This window comes from Centruroides vittatus, unplaced genomic scaffold, assembly GCF_030686945.1.
Source record: "Centruroides vittatus isolate TY-2023 unplaced genomic scaffold, ASM3068694v2 contig_1012, whole genome shotgun sequence".
Lineage (NCBI taxonomy): Eukaryota > Metazoa > Arthropoda > Arachnida > Scorpiones > Buthidae > Centruroides > Centruroides vittatus.
Window position 1 is genome coordinate 1,033,856 of NW_027120659.1, and position 22,102 is coordinate 1,055,957.

Here is a 22,102-nt window from a genome sequence, read left to right on the forward strand (position 1 = left end):
TTGATACTGATCATATCACAGTATTGAATTTTCACATTGCAGCTTTTCATATAAGAGAATTTTGACAAAATATATTTATTTATATTTTAATATTGCAAAAAACTATCAAACTGTAAAAAAAAGGAGATTAAGAAAACAGTAAATCAAAATATTATTGAGTTGACATCCAAACAAGCATGTGATTAGTTGATCCTTTATGAAAAATCCTTAACAAATGTGAATTCTTCTTCCTTGAAGTATCTAAGAAAATGAATTGCAGTAAATTGGAAAATGATTATGTAAACTAATTGAATAAATTCTTGAATATAAAAATTAATAATAAAAAAAATGCATAAAAAATAAGAATTGATATTAGAAAAGCTTCATTTCTGATGTAAATTTAAACAGTATATTTCATACAAACATTAGAAATAATAATTATTGTCACAGTAACTATACATTACTTTTACATATTTGGAATAATGACTAAAAATAATGTATTTATAGAAATAACAAGAACTACTTTAAGAGGTAATGAAATGAGAATAATAAAATATAGGCATCTGCTTAATGTCAATGATCTGTTCCTAAAAATTAGATGTTCTGTGTCTTACTGAAAGCTATTTTCCATTATTTTAAGTAGGAAAAATTGTGTGTTTATACTGTCCATTTAAATAACCAAACAATTTACTAAAAAATAATTAAAACATAGTTTGTTTTATATATATATGTGCATTTTACTATCATATGATGTATATGATGTAAAATTCTTTAAACTTTGCTTCCTAATCTCAAACAATTAATATATTTGTTAACAAATAGCTGTTTTGTATATAGTAAAGTGTATAATCTGCATGCATGCCAAATAACACATAGTAGGTTTGTTAGAAAAATAAATGCAGACAAACATTTACAGTAAAAAAAAAAAGGTATTAATTACAACATATTTTAAAAAAATGTCACTTACACTTCTGTAAAATGATTGAATAATATTAATGATGTCATGTAAGCATGTTTAGACTTTCTGTTATAGGAGAAGTTGGTATGATGCTGTGATGCCCTTCCAGTGCCAGTAACATCTGAGAGAGACATTCCATTTGTTGACACTTGGCATGCTTTTCAAAACATTTACATGTGATTTTGATGTTTTAGCAATTGTATTTGGAATGCAACTTGAAGCTTTTTTTATATATCATTTTGTTAAAAATAATATATTAAGATTTTAGTAGGTAATTTTCCTACATAAACTTTGACTGAAAAACATTATATTGAAGATATGTATTTTATGAAAATTTGAGTATTAAAAACCAAGAGAGGTTCTATCAGGAAACACTAAACAGAAGATACTCTGTAGGATGTGCATGTATATTTTTGTTATATCCTGCAAAGATTTCTCTTAACGTATAGAAAATAGTAAAAAGCAAGTTGACAAAATTTAAATATTTTAAATTAAAGCTATGATAGTATGCATATATATATATTTTAAAAACTATGTTAAATATTGATGAATGCAGACACAATAATAATTGTACTTAAAAAGAAATTTGTCCTTTGATAAAGTAATGGATATTTTGACTTTTTAAAGTTGTTGTTCAATAACTATATCAATGGATCTGAGGCTGAAACTTTAGTATCTCAAAAGCATTCATTCTTTGAATTTCTTTATCAGTATGATTTATTATCGTGTGTATTTATTAATCAATTGGAAAAATACCAGACTTTTTATGTTTTTATTTAATTATACTTTTATAATGACTGAATAAACTTTGTTTAAAATTATTGGATTGTTTAAATGGACACAGATGATCCTTATTTTCAAGAAATGGAGTGAATTACAATGAAAACTGATACAAAAATGAAACAAATTATGTGTAATAATGACTTATCTGTGCTATCATGATTGTAGTTCTTTTTCTGACCTTCATTGGTTCGTAGTTTTGATATAAAATATTCATTATACTTATGGATTATTAAAGAACATCGAGTGCGTTTATGCATTCTTTTACAGCTGAATAATATAAAACTATGAAGAGATTTTTAATGCCATTTTTTTATATGATAAAACATTTTTTGATTTATTCCTTTCAAAAAATGATCAAATATCAGAAACCGATGATCATTAATTTAGCCGAAATCATTGTAATAGTGATATTTATTGCATCAATTCTAATGATATCAGTTTAAGAAAAAATGTATGCTACTATTAGAAAAGTAGGTTTGCAATTAGAATGTGGTTATGTTACTAATACACAGTAAGATAAAAAGATTGTACATAATGAATTCATCCTGAAACTCTTGATTGAGTAATAGTAATTTTTGAGAAGGCAAAACTAATCCAACAGAAGTTATTTTGGATTTTATCACAACAAAATATTGAAATCATAAAGTACATGCTAGAAATCGTAAGCTTAAGAAGTTAAAGAAACAGCATATAACTGCAAAAAAATTTATAAATTTTTTGTTCTTTACTCATTGATCAATGGAATTGTTAATTAATATGAACTCTGAAGTTGATCAAAAATTTTGTGTAGCAGTTAAAAAAAATAAGAATATTTCAAAATCAAATCATCGTCCTTTACAACAATTTGCCTAACCTCGTGTTTCATGAATGATTAATGATCTTCTGTACAGTTTGGATAAAAAGATACATTTTTATTCTATAATTATTATATGTTCAATTTACTTTGATATGATTTACAGAATAAAATTTTAAAAGAAAACAAGATTTTATTTGCTAATGAGATAGTAATGTTGTAAGAACTTTCTCATGATCAGATCAGTGGCGTAGCGTAGTGGGGCGGCAGGGGCGGCCCTCCCGGGTGGCAAAATTTCACAATAAATAATAATAATATCTTGTAAAAATTTGAACCTGTACAATACACAATAATGATGAAGTTCTTTAGAATTACTGTATATTTTAGTCTTTTAAATTGAGATACCTAAATAAGAGGGTGGCGAAATTTTCTTCCACCCGGGCGGCTGACACCCAGGCTATGCACTGGATCAGATATGAAGTTAGTTGAATATTAATTAAAAGTTATTTAGAACAATTCAAATAATTAAATTTCAAATGATATTTTTAATTATTATTCTATTTTAAGCTCTGTATTATCTTTTAATGTATTTTTGATAATATATAATTTTTTCAGTGTATTTTGATAGTGAATATTTAAAGTATTTTTAAAATTATATATTATTACTAATTGTTTTTATTTTAAATTATGAATAATTTACTGTTATGAAATTTACAAGTAAATATTAAGATGCATTTTCATATAGTTTGGAATTGAACAAAATCCAAAGTGAAATAAATGTGGATAGTTAAATTATCAAATTAAAATTAGTTGAGAATTTTTTTTGGCTGTCTCTGGTATGACCACGAGAATTTATTTATGGCTGTCTATGGTATGGCTGGTATACTTTTTATCAGAAACATAGATAATTTTATATGTAAATTTTAATAAAAGAACAAAATGACATTCATTATCATCAGGATTTTATATGCTTTTATTTGTATGAAAATGTATCTTTATTATCAATTTCATTAAGGTTTGTGATTTCCATGGTTCACATACAATTACATTGATTATAAAAATTATGGCATGTATGATAATATATACCATATTTTATAATAGTTATGCATTCTATATGAATTCCTTTTCAGTTCAAAAATATATGTTTGGTATACATTAATATCATTTTATAATAATTTGTACATAAATTTACTTAGTTGAGAGAAAATTTTTGAATTGATTTTTAAATATAATAATAATAATTTTATAAAATTTTATTTCAATAAATTATATTAAAATTTTTTCACTTACTTCTTTATGAAATTTTATTTTTCTACACTTTCTCAATTTAATTATATATACAAATTATTGCAAAAAATTTAACATACTAATGCTAAGATATTTAAATTACTAAACTGACCTTTTGGTGATGGACTTTTCTTCTTTCCCCTTTTATTTTTGATAATTTTTCTTATTTGGAATCTTAAATAATAAAAGTTGTGTTCAAATAGATATTATTAAGTTTTTATAATTATTTTTGTATTTAATCTTTAACTAAAACAGAGTTGAAATAATTAAAAGATTTTATTATATAATTGTGATCTTATCTGATGTTTAAGTTAAAATTTTAGTGTTAAGATATTTATTTTATCTATCTGTCTATCACAAAAGTGTGATAGCAGGTTTAATAGGAAAACTGATGACTACAGACAATCACCTGAACATCAAAAACAGAAGTCTTCTCAGAATGTACGATCTGCCAAAACACTTCATCAACCTCAGGAAACAACTCAAAGAATTTCTCCACCTAAAGAAAAAATCTTGAATAATCTCCATGAACTGGACTCCACTTCATTATCATCAAGTAAAATAAAAATCGAGAACTGTCAAACAACTTCAATGAAAAACAAAATACAAAAAGATTTTAATGCATTATCATCGTCATATAAAATACCTAGAAAAATTGAACCTAAGGATGATTTTATGTATGATCAAACTAGTTACGGGAAAAATTCGGATGGTGATAAAACATTATTAGATTTTCATTCAAAGACGCAAGAGTTACTTAATTCAATTTTAGAATGTAAAAGACAGATTGAAGAGAGTAGTAATTCTATTTTTAAAACAACTAGTGATCATGATGTGACGCACGAAAATGCAAGTGTGCAATCAGCAGTTGATAAACACGAGGAAAGTAATCATTCCAAAAACATAGATTATGAATCCCCTGCTATTTATTCAGTTTCAGTAAAGTTGTCCAATCCAGTGTATACTACTACAAGTATCTGGAATTCTGTAGGAATGGACTCTTCTAGTGATAAAAATAACCTTCATGAGGAAATTACTAACTCCATTATAGTTCCTGAAAAATCGAATGTGCAAAATAATATATCAGAAGATACTAAGAAATTTTCTAATTCTGATTATTTTAAATCTGATATTTTAATTTCAAATGACCAGAAAATTGAAAAACAACAGATCAGACCACGTACTAAAAGTTTAGAACACATTAAATACAGTTCACTATCCTTTGATCTTGAAATGAAACCACCACCATCAATTTTAAAGAGAAAATCAATTGATGAGCAAGAAACAGAGTCAGTCTTAAAATCAGTTCTTGAAGATAATGAAATGATAAGAAAACCACATTCAATATTGAAGAAACGAGTTAATTCTGACGAAAAAGAATATTACATGCAAGCTTCAGAACTTCATTCCATTCTGAAAAAAGCAAGTATTGAAGATGGCAGAGCACGTAGTAGCAGCAGTCCAGAAATTCATCCAATTCTAAAGCATAGAAGTTTTGATGATGGCACTAATAATGGACCAAGACCAATTTTGAAAAAAAAGAGCAGTATTGAAGATATTCAGTTTGATACATTTAAATCAGAACCAAGACCTATTTTGAAAAAGAAATATAGTTTAGATGATGATTTGGAGGAACGACCAAGACCAATTTTAAAGAGTCGGCGCAAAAGTCATGATGAGAGAAACTTGCAAGACATCGATTTAAGCGTACGATCAATTTTACGAAGAACATCGGCCGAAGATATTTTTAAGACGAGTACTCAACCATTTAATGATTCTGCGTCAAATGAATTGTCAGTTTACAAAGCAGCAAATCACTCAGATGAAGTTGTAAATGACTCTTTATCTGTAGAAGATACAGTTAAAAATGATTCTCATACTCCTAGTGAATTATCAAAAAATACAGGTTCAGCATTGAAATCCAAATTAAATATACAATTTCCATCATCATCTTCATCCGTTTTGAGAAAGCATTATATTAAACCAATACTTACACATGATGGAAGTTCATTGAATGATAAAATTGGTTCAACTGATTTATTTATTAAAGAACAGTCATTGGAAGAAAATAATATTTCTGGATTAACAAATGATAAAATTATAAAGAAAACTACGTCATCTGATACTAGGTAAGTAATTCTTATAAAAATTATAATTTATTTTATTATATAAATTTTATTGTTTCAAAAATAGATTGTTTTGAAAATTTTTAAAATCATTCATAGTATTTTAATTATAATCATGTAGAATTATTTTTGAGATTGAATATTATAAAAATGAACTTTATTATTATTAATGTTCAACTTAATACACAGAAAAGAATGTTAATGACATTAAAAATTTTGATGTTCATCACCAGAAGGTCAAATTTTCTAATTTAATTAATTAATTTAGATACATTTTTAAAACTTTTCTAACCTTTTTACACAAAATATAATATATATATAATTTTTTTTAAACAAAATTATGATGATTAATGAAAATAAATGTTTTGACAATCAATAATTTTTGATTTAAATATTAATACTTTTATAAATATTCAATGTGTATAGTAAAAGTCAATGTCTTATAGTAAAAGTTTAAAGCAAAATTAATTTTTATATTAATTTTAAATATTTTTATTAGTTTGATACAGTTAGGTTTTTCTTTTCAATTTATAATTGGAAAATAACTTAACCATGCAAAAAGAGTAAAGTTGGAATTACTGTAACAATTTTATATACTGTAATTTTAAATTAATAATCAAATGAACTACGAAAACTGCTGGATTTTTCCAGTGTAATATTTATACTGTTCATAGCAACATTGAAAGAATGTAATTTCTATCAAATAAATAACACAGATTGATTTGCAAGATTCTGTCTGTCCATTAATTATGTGGACAGTTTACGGGGATGAGGGGGTCATGAAAAATACATCATTGGACATGATGCTGAGGGAGGGGGTTGAGGCATTGTCTACATGAACATTTTGAGTGATAGTAGCATATGAATTTGTTTTTATAAGTCGTCTTACTAATTATGTGAATAAACTCCTAACCAGAAAAAAGATACACATGAAAATTTCACACACAGAAAATCCTATGTCATATAAAAACACAAAAAATGCACATATGGAAAGTTACTTGCACTGAAAAACACCCACACAGAAAAATATATAGAAAATTGCTCATATTTACAATATTATAAAATAATAAAATTTAAATTATGAATATATTGAAAGTGGTGCTCAAAGATGCAGTATTCTTATTTATATAAATTATATGTTTTTAAAAGAATAAATTAAAGAACTATAATAAATTGGAAGTCCTGTTTGCCTCTTGTATATGGGATGACAATTATGGCCATTCATTGTTAGTTGTTGTTTGGTGTAGTTTGTCTCTGCTCTCTGCAGTACTCCTATCTTTATGGATAAAATTTTTTATTGTTAAATAATTGCTTTTATTATTAGGGTTAAGTAATCCTTTGTGACTACAAAGGATTACTTAACCCTTGGTGTATCATAATAAATTTGTTAAAATACAAGTAAAGGGAATTGAGCTATGAAACTGATTTTTAATCTATTTCATCTTGTTAAACTAAGTTGTATTAATAATTTTAAAAGTTATGTTAGGAGTTTAATATTTTAATAACAAAATATATAAATAAAAATAAGTATTTGAAGAATTTTAAGCCATATAGTTGTTTAAAAAGCTATATATACTAGCTATGTAATCTATATATAACTTAATTTAAAAATTACTTCATACTGACATTAAAAAGTTTGGCAAATTGTAAATTAAATAAATTTAAAGTATTTATAAATAGTATTTAAATCCTGCATATTTTCTCTTCAGAAAAAACACAAATAAAAAAGTTTTGTGAACCATTTTCATTAATATTTAAAGGACCTGGTTGGGGGTCCTGCCTGATTCTATAGAATCATAGCATTCTAGAACTAATGGGGATGGAGATTCATGGGGTCACCAACATTTAATAACTATTTTATTCAAGAATATTTATTTTGTTTATATTGTAGTGATTCATGGTGAGGCAATATGTTTCACAACGGACCGATACAAAATAAACGAATCAGATTATACTTTTAACAAGATATGATTTTTTCACCAGAAAAGAACAAAACAGGTTCTTTGCGGATCCCAACTTCACGAAGTAAAATGTCGTACAAGCGTTCTATCCCTCAGTATGCAACAAAGGATGCGTTTGAAACGGAACCCGACAAAGTTTGACGCGTGAAGACCTTAAAACTAAGCTTATCCTACTTATAACTAGTTTATATTACATATAAAAATATAAATACGCGAATAATATGGCCGACGGCCACAATATTATTGTTTTTCTTATGAATAAACTTCGTCGATAAAAAAATTGTTACTTTTATCTCCTGTATTTTCCATTGCAAACATTTACACTCAAGCATTAAAGCCCTCTTCATATACAGGCCAGCCACTTTTGCATAGCAATGAATTAATATACTTATAACATAGCAAAATTATTATTTAATTATAGTCAATAAAATCACAACACAAATTCTTATTTATGAATATGAAATATTTTAATTATAAGATATTAATAACAATTGAAAATATAGGTAACATAAATGGGAGATGAATGATTATCTACAATTATAAACATGTATGGTACTTGAAATTGTGTTTGCATTTTCAACTTGACATGAAAATTACTTTGTGTTTTTCAATGAGGCAGTTTTCTTCTGTGCATATATAACAATGGTTTCTGTGAACAATTTTTGTGTAGGCTTTTTTCATGTGTATTTTTTTCATACAGTCAAATCAACTATCAGTTAAAAAAGTTTTGCAAGTATTTTCTAATTCATGTCTTCAATGTAAAAGGTGTCCATGAACTAGTGTACACATAATTAAAGAGGAGGGAATTTACCAAAACAATCACTTACACAACAGGGAGGGAGTGGGTCAAAAGTGGTTCAAACACTGTACATGCAATTAGTGGACAGCTCAACTATCAATCAGATTAACTTAACAAACAGAAACTTCGAATACTTCCCAAAGTTGATATTAGTTGACAGTTGCTTTTTTTAACTTTAATTATTTGACCATTAAATTTAAAGAAATAATATTTATTAATATATGAAAATATATAAAAATATTGACATTTCTCTTTTGATATTTTTTTTATCTAAGTTTGTTGAAATATATTCAATTTAGTTTTTTACAATTAAAAATAACAGAAAACTTTTGAAGCCTCTGTTTTTTTAAAAAAAAATTAAAACATCAGGAGTATTTATTTAGGTTTCTCTAATTTGTTTGTTAAAAAGTTAACATTATTTAATAAGTATTATAAAAAATTTAATGTGAAAAAAATATCAGGAAACTATAATTCAGTTTATATTTATATCATCCATTGAAATTATTCAAGAAAACTTTTTGATGTGTTTAAACAAATGAATCATGCTTCAATTTGTGTTTTACAAATATTTATTCCTAAAAATAGTACAAAGTGTTAGTCTGATTGTGATACATTCAAAAAACAATGCAAAGCTAGAGATTATGTACTGTAATCTAAAGATCTAATTTAAAGTAAATTGTCATCTGCACTTGGTGAAAATAGGAATTAGAGAAAATTATTATTATTGAGAAGGTAGGAAAAAGAAACTTGATAAAACCATATTGAAACTGTTTGGATAATCAATTTCTAATCAGTTAGACTAATTAAATTGTCTGATTGAAATTTGACTACACTCAAACCTGTTTTTGTGCGGTCTTTTTTTGTGCGATTTGTTTTTGTGTGATTTTTTGTGTGCGGTATATGAATTTCAATCAAATTGGTATACTGCACAAAAATAATTGCACAAAACACATTGCACATATAAAAAATCGCACAAAAAAAGACCACACAAAAACAGGTTTGAGTGTATATCTTTTTTAATATTGTTTCTATGATCATTATAATAACAAGAGGCAATCTACCATTTTACACAAAGAAACTGATTAGAAATGAAATTATCTATTTTTATTGTACATTTTTAAAATAATTTTTTAGAATTAAATTTAAAATATATTTAATTTTAAATTTAAGAAAAAGAAATTTTTTTATTTTTGACAAAATATTTATTTATTATTAATTACAATATATTTCTGTATATAAGTCAACCTCAAGATTTTCAGTTTAAAATTCTGGTTGAGATCTACATCTGCCATATAAATTAACTTTCAAGCATATATAGTAAGCTATTGATGCAATAGAACTGAAAATGGATACTTTCTGTATACAGTAGTTTATGATAAAACTATATAACAAGACTCCACCACTTTTACTGAAACAGTAAACATAATACATATAGTACAACATAATGAATACTATATAATGCTATTGAAATGGCACTACATAGTCTTCATTTATGCTAAGTTTTTGTTATATTAATTTCTTTATTAAATTAATGTAATAAAAATGATCACAAAGTTTAATTAGAAATATTGGTAGCAGTATGTTGGCATTATGGTATGTGGTATGTAATGATTTTTAGGACTGCTATTTCATTTATTTATGTCTCAGCAGTAAAAGCTTGATTTTATATCCATCATTCAAATAGATTAGTTTTGAAGATACTTTTTTCAAATTTAAAAAGTCAATTCATACTTTGGCAAATGCAATAGATTTTATACTAATTCATAAATTTATTAAGTAAGTGTGATTTTTTCTAAATTAATTAATTAAATTAATTTAGATTAATTTATCATCGTCATGGAAATTTGTAATCATTTATTAATTATTTATATATGTCATATGTTTGTTCCAATCAATCTCTTTGCTTCTATTTATTTTCACACTTTCCATATTTTCTTATTAACTTATAGTATTGAAAATAATATAGCTATAGTTCCACATTTCATCTATAATAAAATATTCTTATAATATAAAGTACTAAAATATATTTAAGATTTGAATCACTATCAATTAGATTTTCTTTGACTTTTTAATAGCACGCTAATTTAAAAAACACACTTAGTCACTATTAAATAGATGTGTCAAGTTGTTGGCATCCTGGAACATATATTTAGAGAATGAATTTGTGAAAGATTTAAATGAATCGTATATATGTTATATATGTATGTAATACAAATATAACCTTAAAATACGAATGTTACTAATTGTAGACTTCAAATATATAAAGCATAAAATTTTGACTGAAAAATAAATACAAATAAGATTTAAAAAATAGATAAAAAATTATATATTTCTGTTAGGAATTTTTATCTTTACAAAAATATAATGAAAATTCTAAAATATTTAATTATAAATAACAAGGATTAATACATGAATATAAACTTATATATATTGTTATGTTAAAACTGATATTAACACATTTAAATAGTGAATGCTAAATTGAGTTTGCAATAAAGTTTGTTGTTGTTCTGAAAATAGTATAATTTAAAAACCTAAAAATATATGGTGATTAAACATCTTGTTGCTTAAGAGATAGATGTAATAATGTGTATTCATGACTTTTAGCAATACTTATCATTCATTTATTATGATTTTATGCAATTTCTCAGCTAGTTTTTCTGGGCTTACAGGTCAACCTTTTTTGTGTTTTTACAAAGCCAAATAATGTTGGAGTGTAATTATTACTTTAGGATTTTATCCTTAGTTTTGATAGTGTTCTTTTATCCTTTTATATTTTTTTTCTGTCTATTGAAGCTTTTCTGTCAGTTATATCTTGGTCTTGAATTTCCTTTAGCTTGTTTCAGATATGTTTCCTAAGGCTTCAACATAACTATCTTGTTTTTGCTTTTATTTTCCAAATTTTCTTCCATTTTGTTGAAACTATGAAAGCAATAATAATAATTTTGGCAAGTAACTGGAAGAGACATTGATGTTAACCAATATTGTTTAATACACTATGCATATATTTTAGATTAGAAAAAACAGTTGGTGGTAAAACTGTTAAGTGGGTTTTTGTTAAAAGGAGTGATATAGACTAAACTGCAGGATTTCTGCTGGGGCATCAAAAACTGAGAATATTAACTAATAGCATCAACCCCATTTACCATTAACTAATAAGAGTCCACTGTATATATACTAATTAATTACATTAGTATGAAATTTTGTATTAAAAGTAGTTGGTATCTCTGTTATGTAAGAAATTTAATAATCAGAAATAAGATTAAATTTATAAATAATATAGAATTCTCTGGAGAAAAAAGATATAGTCAAACCTTGTTATAATGCTATCAGTTCATGCAAAGTAGATTGGTGGTCCCATGGACTAAGGATAGGCATTTTAATGTTAAAAAATATTGATTAATATATAATCAATATCATGGGTCATGGTTCAGTGAATTCAATAACAATTACATTGTATCATTTGCACAACTACATCATGACCAGTGATGTGTTTTTCAACTTGAATGCTGGTCACAACACTTATGCATCACTATTATTGTCATCATTTGCAATACAGATATACACATTCAGCATTTAATCTTGGGGAGCCAAGTTAAACAGATAAAAACACTTTTGGTAAAATTCCCACATTATGTGACTGCTAATTCATAAATAGTGTAGAAATAGAACATATGACACAATATAAATAAATAAATAAATAAAGACACATTAATTAGGAAAATATTTTTGAAAAACTTTTTAATATTTCTTTCCTTTTTCTTTGGAGGATGTCAAGGCCTCTTGGTGCACCCAGAGGGTGGATCAACACAACTATACTGTATATCAGTGGTTCCCAACCAGTGGTCCGCGGACCACCAGTGGACCGCAAGAGTTAAAATATGGTCCGCAAAAGATTTAAAACTTTTATTCATTTTAAATTATTTCCACATTGATACAAACTGAATTTAATTTTTACTAAAAATGTTATGTTTTCTATTATAATAGTACTGTTAAAGCATGTTACTCTTGAGTTTAACGATTACTTATGTTAAAAGTTTTGATTAAAGTTTATTTTTAGATTGACAGTTTATTTTTCTTAAACCTTGTGGACCCTGCTAACAACAATGAAATCAAAGTGGTCCCTGGTCAAAAAAAGGTTGGGAACCGCTGCTGTATATCAAGCCAATGGTGCTCACTTCAATTTGAAAAATTACACTTTCTCTTATAGTTGGCACTTTTCATTCTGTGACAAATCTTAACAATTTGTTAAGACAGTTGACACATGCATTGGAAAACAAAAATTGATAGGATTAGGAATTTGTAGTTTTATGAAATAGTTTTTATACTTAATTGCTTTAATAATGAAAATAAGAAAACAACTGAATTATAATATTAAATATTGTAATTTGTAATTTAAAATTAAAAACAAATTGTTTCTATTGAAATCCAAGTAGACAAGTTATTTTTAAATTTGCAAAGTTTTATGTGTATACTGCTCCTGGATTCAGTTCAGTGGTTAGGTTAGTCTGTTATACTCTTATATTCTTATACTCTTATATGTAGAGCATTCTTGGTTCCATCTACCAAAATATGTGTTAACAAAGAGATGTGAACTATATCAGATGCAGTCTGAAGAGCAGGATATTTGCCAGCAAAATTTAAGTATCTCCTTAATTGTGTCAAAAATTCGATATATCCTCAGACATTCCTTTCCAATAAATAACATTTTATATGATTATTAAACTCTGCATTTCTGCTTATTAGAATCTAAAAAATTATTTTTACTCACATAATTAAGCATTTTTGGACTTTTGTCTATCTTCAGAATCCAATCCAATTATATTCTATTCAAATATTTTTCTGCCTTTTCAGAATAATTCAACATCAAGCTAAAGATGTGCTTGCTCTCTTCTAATGCCAAATCATTAAACTATAAAACATTTACTTCTTCAAAAACTGGTTGCATGGAATGAAAACACAAATATATCCAAAATCAGTAAAAGGAAAAAGTATTGGCTGATACAAAAGTTTTTATTCCTTTCTAACAAACATCATCAGTTTTACCATAACAAATACTGAACAGAATTATGCTAAGCAATCAAACACATTAAAATTTAAAGATTTGAAGTGGTTTGAATTGTTCACATGCACATTGGTATGGTGTTAACAATATAAACATAGAAATTTAAAAATTATAACTTTAAACTTAATATGTATAAAATTAAAAATTACAGCTTTAAACAAAATGCTGTAGGCAAGTAGTACAATAAAATGTAAGCCATAGGCAAGTTCATAAACAGCCTTGCAAATTTCAACAGCCTCTAAGTATCCGATAAATGGAATTCGGGAAAACATTATTTAAGCGGCATTGCGAAAGGAATTCAAACTTTCCCTTTGCTTTGTATAGCTTGATAACAATTCTTCTATATATCTTGGCCGGCGTAGCCATGAAGTGCAATAATTAAACCAGTACTGGAAAGATAAACTATTAAAAAACTATATATCTTGGCCTGGCTACGCCGGCCAAGATATATAGAAGAATTGTTATCAAGCTATACAAAGCAAAGGGAAAGTTTGAATTCCTTTCGCAATGCCGCTTAAATAATGTTTTCCCGAATTCCATTTATCGGATATACGACGGCATTTTTACTTTGGAATTATTTTTGAATTTTAAATATTTGTATTGCTTGTGTTCTATTTTTTCTGCATTCTTTTTTGTTTAAGTTCATTGTAACTGATGATGGCTGTTTAAAACAGTCGAAAACGTTATTATTAAATAGTTTTTATTGCTGGAAACATTACGGTTTTTTGTTTTTTAATAGTTTATCTTTCCAGTACTGGTTTAATTATTGCACTTCATGGCTACGCCGGCCAAGATATATAGAAGAATTGTTATCAAGCTATACAAAGCAAAGGGAAAGTTTGAATTCCTTTCGCAATGCCGCTTAAATAATGTTTTCCCGAATTCCATTTATCGGATATGCGACGGCATTTTTACTTTGGAATTATGCCTCTAAATATCTCAAATGTTTGGGATCCAAGGTCTAATGTAGTAGATGCACACTTTTAAAATCCACTCATGCATACTCTTTGGATGTTGATGCCCAGTGCCGTAACTAGGGCGGTGCCAGCGGTGCCCATGCACAGGGCGTAGACCCTGGGGGGGGATATGACCTGGACCAAGTTTTGGGGCATAGTTACAGATCCTTGCACCGGGCGCATAAAAGTCTAGTTACGGCACTGGTGATGCCACTAGAGTGGTATTGGAGAGCTTCTTACTAACCTTATGTTCATGTTCCTTTAGTTGGTCCAAGGCTGTTAGGAACTGGACAGCAGTCAATTTTAAAGAGAATGTTGTACATCGTGATGGGCATGCTATGAACATGTATTTATTATTGTACTCCTTGCTTACAAGCAATTTCAGTTCAAAGGTGTAATTTTTAAATTTCTGTTTAGATTTGTAACATTGTATCAATGCACATGTGCACAATTTGAATCACTTCACATCTTTATGTTTAAATGTGTTTGATTGCTTAACACTGTTTTGTATGGTATTCATTATGATATACATGATGATGATTGTTAGAAATGGATGAGAACATTTGCATCAGTAAATATTTTTTATTCCTTTTACTGGTTTTTGGTATTTTTGTGTGTGTTTTCATTAAACTGTTTTTATTTTTTTTATTTTGTCAACATTCTTCTAGCTTTTCTCTTTTTTTTTTTTTTTTTTACTCCTTTATCACTAACCTCCCTGTTACCAACAATTATCAACATCTCTCAAATTAATCATTTCATTTTTAAACTTTGTTTACATGAAAGTCTTCTCTCACTGGAACTGGACAATGTATCAACATAAAAACATCCTCCAAAGCTTCAGATAAATCCAGCAACACAACTTAAAAGCTCTACCAGCACTCCCTAATGAAGGAGATGAGTGACCATCAATATAACATCAACAACAGGAAGAGTTTCACCACCTTATCTGTATATGCCTCAACCAACAATGTGAAAATATTATTATACCAAGCTTTCTTATTAAGAACTATTCTATAGGGAGAAAAGATGAGAAATTTTAAAGCCTTGGCGATTTTAAGGCTAATAGTAAGAATAATTATATTAACAACAAACATGAGAAGCAAGTATCACAGGCCTGGCGAGTGATTGACAATACTATTCTATTAAACAGTTTTCCAATCAAATAGCATACCTGTGTGGTACATTTTAATTTTTTATACTTGAATTCTGCCTTCTTCTTTCAAACATTGTATTTTAGAATGACTTCTAACTGACAAAGATCTTAGGAGTAGACTGAAAACATTCATAAAGCTTTTTAAGTTGTGTTGTTGAACTTATCTGAGGCCATGACAGATGTTTTTATGTTTGTTTACATGGCAGAAAAATGTTTTATATAGGTGCAATGAGAAAAAATTTAGAAATGCAGATAAAAGAAGGTAAGGAAGATTACTGAGAAATGCAATGCTGAATAGTAAAAACACTCCTAAAAAATCTTAAAAATGACATTTATTGGTTAATGCAACTTTTAGAGTGTTTTTACTGTAAGGAAGATATAAGGAAAGCTAATAAGAACACAATGCTTAGCTTAGTGGCTTATGATAAAGATGTGAACATAGACTTTGGAGACAAAAATCATAATGTTGGTTCAAGATGATAGGAATTTATAGATGATGGAAAAGTTTAAAATATGTAGTGATTAATGTGAGAGATTGATAATTTATTGGGAGGTGAGTGGTAAAGGAGTAAAAAACAAAAAAAGATGGAATAATGATTGACATAAAGTAAAAGAAAATATAGTTAAATGATTTGGCATTGGAAGAGAATATGTGCATTGTTAGCTTGATGTTGAAGTATTCTAAAAATGCAGAAAAATGTTTGAATAGAATATAATGGATTGGATTCTGAAGATGTACAGAAGTCCAAATGTGCTTAATTGTGTCAGTTGAAATACCATATTTTTTAAACTCCAATAAATAGAAACGTAGAGTTTATTGATAGATAGATTCAGTAAATGATATAAGATTGTTTTTTTACTAATTAAGATTAAGATGAAATAAAGTTTGTTAAACTAAAAAATGTTTTAGATGTTCTAAAAAATAAATTTCATATTAAATAATTGAAGTGCCTGATCTTATTTCCAAATTTTTAACATATCAGTTTATTGTACAACACTTGTTCAAACTGTTAATGGATTTTCAAACACATACAAATAAAAATAAAACTTTACTAACGATTTAAATATCAAAACGATAATTTCTAATTTTTATTTGATAATGTATTAATTTAAACTATAAAAGCGAAGCAGAATGGTTTTAACTTTTCCATATATAGTGAATAATTTTATTAAGTTTTTGATAAATATTTAGTTATCTTTTTCCTTAACTATAACGGAAAATAATACTTTTTTCAAAAATAATTATTTATTGTTAAAAAATAAATTTAAATATAAAAGGAATTTGTTTTTTTCACATTAAAAATTACAGCTAAGTTTGGACATAATCTTTTGGATTAAATAAATTTTTAGTATCTATAAATGTACCAGTACATAAGATTTTAATGTTTAAATGTTAAACATATTATCCATATATGATATTAAAAAAAAGGATTTTTATAAGAGAAAGTATTTGTTAATTGCTTAAATCATAACAATCAAATACAATATATCAATTGTAAGACATTAGAATAAAGTAAAAGATTTCAATTAGCTTTATTAAAGCTAATTTAAATCTTTTAGCTTTCTTATATAGCTTTCTTACAGGATATTTAATAAATATCCTGTAAGAAAGCTATATCCATTTATATTGAATGTATTAAAACAAAATAGTATAAAGAAATTTTGATAAATATGAATGAATTCTAATCTACAACATTTTTTTTTTTTTTTTTTAAAGTTTAAAAGAAGACCAAGTTAAGCCTTTGCAAAGTATGCAATCCACAGAGAAAACTAAAATATCAAGCAATGAAATCTCTGCCTGGAGAGCACGATTTGATCGGCGAAATGTTGCGCGTTATCACACTCAACCAGTAACATCAGGAGAAATTAATGAGACAGACAGGTATAGTGTTAATTTTGAATTTTAATTAATAATTGATTCAGTCGATGAAATAATTTGAGCAAAATATTATTATTTAAAAAACTTTAATTTATAAAATTCAGAAAGAATATACAGTAAGACCCTGCTTAATGTGGGGAATGTGTTCCTAGATGACAAAGCGCTAAGTGAAACAGTGTTAAACGAGGTAATTTTAACATAGAGTAAATAGGGATAGGGGAACATGCAACCAAAAATAAACAAATTTTACTATAATTTTAACTTATTTTTATATTAAAATGCATAATATATGTTAAAATTAAATAACACACAAACATATGCACACAGAAATGTAAAGTTCATTTTTTATGATGAAGGCTTTGGCTCTTCTGAAATTTTTGTTTTTTGCGATAAAGTTGTGTAGTTTCATTTGTTGCTTTTTTCTTTCCTTAAGCAAATGTTGATGGCAGAAGATCGCATCCAAAATGCCTCTTTCAAAATCTGGATCATTGCTACAATTTGATCAACGATTTCGGTTATCGTTATCAAACTTTTACTAAGGAAATCTGTAGAGAAATTCTTTGGGTTCTTCATTTTCAGAATCTCTATTTTCCAGTTTTATATAAATTCCTTGTTCTGCCAGTTCTTGAAGGCCATCATTGGTAAGGCTCTCACCCGAAACCTGCAGTAACTCCTCAATATCGTCTACATCTCCTAGTCCTGTTGTATTGATTAGGTTGACAATTTGGTCAACATAACGATAGTGATAGGCTTTTCTCTTTGAGAATTCTTGGATACCTTCAGCCATAACTTCTTCCGCATTCTGTTCGTGCATTTATCAGTTGATTCTTGCAAAGTGAAGTCGACATTGCCTATGGCATCCATAATTTTATTTTTTTTTCAAAATTGCACCAAACAAACAGGTTTAAGGAAAGTACAGTGCTACAACAAATTGCCAACTTTTGCTGATTGGTTCATATTATATACGGATCAATGAAATACCATGATAATTTGAATCGGCGTAAATTTTGAGTGTTTTTGTTAGGCATTGAGCAGACCGTGTTATATCGAATCAGCGTTAAGCGGGGTCTTACTGTATTATATTGATACATCAACATGTTAGTAGTGTATATTATTTTTTAAATTTAGTATTTATTTATTAGTGCTCTAATTCTGATATTTAGGTATTTTGATTGTCAAATTGTGTTATTTAATAAATATTAAATTTAACTGTTTAACTAATTTGGTATGAGTAAGCATATTGTCATTTGCTGATAATTTAGATTAATCTAAATTATAGCCATATTATAGCCTGAATATTTAGATGATTGTTGAATAATCTAATTAAAATTTTAGACGAAATGTGAAAATAATGCTCTAGAGTAATCTATAGGATTTGAATCCTGCAATTTTCTTCAGTGTTGATTGAACAGCAATCATGGATTCAGATTCTGTTCCAGACAAGAGTTACCATATTTCCATAGATATAATAGCATGATTTTATAGATGGGACAATAGCACTCTCCATACATCTTCAGGATGTTCACCATATAAAATAGTTACCTATTTTTGTATATATTTGTTTTATTATTTACAGATTTTTTGAGCTAATATTGTATTTTTATTTTTTATTTATATTGTTTATTTTTTATCATTTATCCTTCATATATTTTATTTTTATTTACCTTATGTATTTTTTTATTATTCATCTACGTATTTATTTTAATTTTATTTTATTCTATTACTTTAAATTTTAATTTAAACCAACTGGCATTCCATGTTTGTAAAATTAACTGTTACATTCTATTTTTCCTAAGTTTGATTTTGTATTCTACCTGAGGTTGGTCTTTAAAAATGTTTTGAAATTAGTTGCAGCAATCCCTTTTTATACATGGCTGCAAGTTTTAACTAATGCAGCTTTAACAGCTGTCTTTACTTGACATACATATGTTTTTCTCAGCATATAAGGTGTTAATGAATTTGCTGTTTTCGTTTAGTTATTAACCGAAAATTTGTTCTAATGGGTGGTGATTGTTTAGTTGACCACCAAGGTACTACTTATTTGATTAATGTGATTTTGATATATGCAATAGCATTGAGAGATTGATTAACTGTGTTAATTAAGGGATACTTATGTTTTTATCATTCCAAATTCATGCTAGTTCTTGACATATTACTCTGATAGATCTGCTAAAAGCAGCTAAATGAACATGTCTACTAACTTTCTCATCTGGGTGCAAAAACCCTTGGTTGCCTCTGGGACTTCTGACAAGAGGACTATTATTTTTTTTTATTTAACAAATATAAAATATAATTACGACTATACAAAGTTGAAGACTTTGTCTTGTGTTTAATCCGCCGTTCGCACCATCAGCAATCCTTTTAAATTTCACAAACTCCTGGAGGCGACCTTTCCTTAGAGGCTTCAATCTCCGTAAAAGAATGTAAAACAGGTAAAAAGCGTCCTCTAGTGCTATTGCCACAGTTAAATTATTACATTTTAAAGTAAACAATTAAATACGTAACATGGCCGGCGTTTATTTACATTTAACAAATATAAAATATAATTACGACTATACAAAGTTGAAGACTTTGTCTTGTCTTTAATCCGCCGTTCGCACCATCAGCAATCCTTTTAAATTTCACAAACTCCTGGAGGCGACCTTTCCTTAGAGGCTTCAATCTCCTAAAAGAATGCTACGAACGGCGGATTAAAGACAAGACAAAGTCTTCAACTTTGTATAGTCGTAATTATATTTTATATTTGTTAAATGTAAATAAACGCCGGCCATGTTATGTATTTAATTGTTTACTATTATTTTTGCATAACAATGCTACACCTCATATAGCTTAAAAATCCCAGTAGAGAATTCAAGATCTCAAAAAGCCTTTAAGGCAAACATTCGAGAGATCTTGAACATTTGCCCTACACCTTAGATCTTGAACCTTGGACAAGATCATAGCCCCAGGTGCTTATATAAGACACTTCAGACAATGATCTTACTTAAGTGAATCTGACCTGTTCAATTTGTTAAAGAAAAAACATTGATAATAAATGTTTCTCTGATAATAAAGAATTAAGAATGAGATGCAGACATGATTGAGAAAACAGACAAATGAATTCTGTGTTGCAAGTTTCAGGAAAAACAATAGAACAAGTGTATTAATGTTGAATGTAGTTAGGATAAATGGTTCAGTTATTGGTCACTTAAGGAAATCTCTGTCATAACAAAGATTAAATTAGGAAATACTGATGAATTTTTTTAATAGCTTTTTTTTTTTACTGTCAACATCTAGAAAATACAAATGCCAATCATGTGCTTCATTTTATGAAAATGCAAAATTTATAGTTATTAGCTACATGCAATTGGCTAAAAACCTGTGGACTTTTTTGCTGTATATTGACAGCAGAACCTTGTATTAATACTACTAGGCAATATTTCAGAATAACTTTTATAGAAATTGTATTAAAGAGGTTTAAATTCAAAATGGCCAGTATCTGTACTGTTTACCCTATGTTGAGAAATGTTTTGTCCATGTTTGTACCTCACTTGCACCACATTTCACAACTATTTGTGATTTATTTATTTTTTATCTTTTTTTTTTTTGTATATTTGTTGTTGAATTTAAAAATTTGGGAATTTCCAAGTTAGTATAATAGTTGACGAAATAGTTGGTTTGTTACTGAATATGTAATACCTGATATAATATTTATGAATCATCACAATTTCTCTTGTAAGTCTATAATTATGAATTTTGATCATACTTATAAATATATAATTGAACAAGGATAATAGATAAGTAAATTTTGAATTAAATTTAAGTTGTTCTAATAATAATTATAATTCAGAATTTTTAAAAATTAAATTTAATGTTGTTTGACAAATAAGGTGAAATTTCTTAATATATTTATTTATGTCTGATTAATTACTTTATCATAATTATTATTTTGAAATATAATCTGCTTATTATAATAATGTTGATACTTGTCTATCCTGATGATGATGATTGACTGATAATATCAAACAGTTTAAGTAAATAAGACAGCAATAATTAATAGAAATTCTAATTTTATTGGCTCATGACATGAAAAGGACATGTTAAAACAATTAAAAAAGAATGTATAACTTGAGTATTCATTAAGTATTCATCCAGTGTTGTTTGGCTGTTGGTTTTTTCTAGTACTGCCTTTAGCAATGGCTAGTATATAATCAAAGTAAGAAATGGCAGTAGTATTGTATTGAGCAAATAATGACTAAAACAATTAAAGTTTAATGCTTGAGTGCTAATGATTGCACACTAGTAGCCATATGTTGATGTGGCTAATAATGTGCATCATTAGACTGATAGCATAAATAGGCATTTTTAGTTTGTTTTTTTTTTATAT

At 27.0% G+C, this 22,102-nt stretch overlaps 1 protein-coding gene across 5 annotated transcripts in view; it reads left to right on the forward strand.

The window, feature by feature from the left end:
- The window catches only part of LOC136984409 (supervillin-like), a 119,681-nt gene that overhangs the window by 51,442 nt on the left and 46,137 nt on the right, over positions 1 to 22,102 (forward strand). For all 5 annotated transcript variants that reach the window (XM_067281490.1, XM_067281416.1, XM_067281650.1 and 2 more), the window contains 2 exons: positions 4,164 to 5,929; positions 17,575 to 17,739. In XM_067281490.1, coding sequence (XP_067137591.1) covers positions 4,164 to 5,929; positions 17,575 to 17,739 — 1,931 coding nt within the window. The remainder of the gene's footprint in view (positions 1 to 4,163; positions 5,930 to 17,574; positions 17,740 to 22,102) is intronic.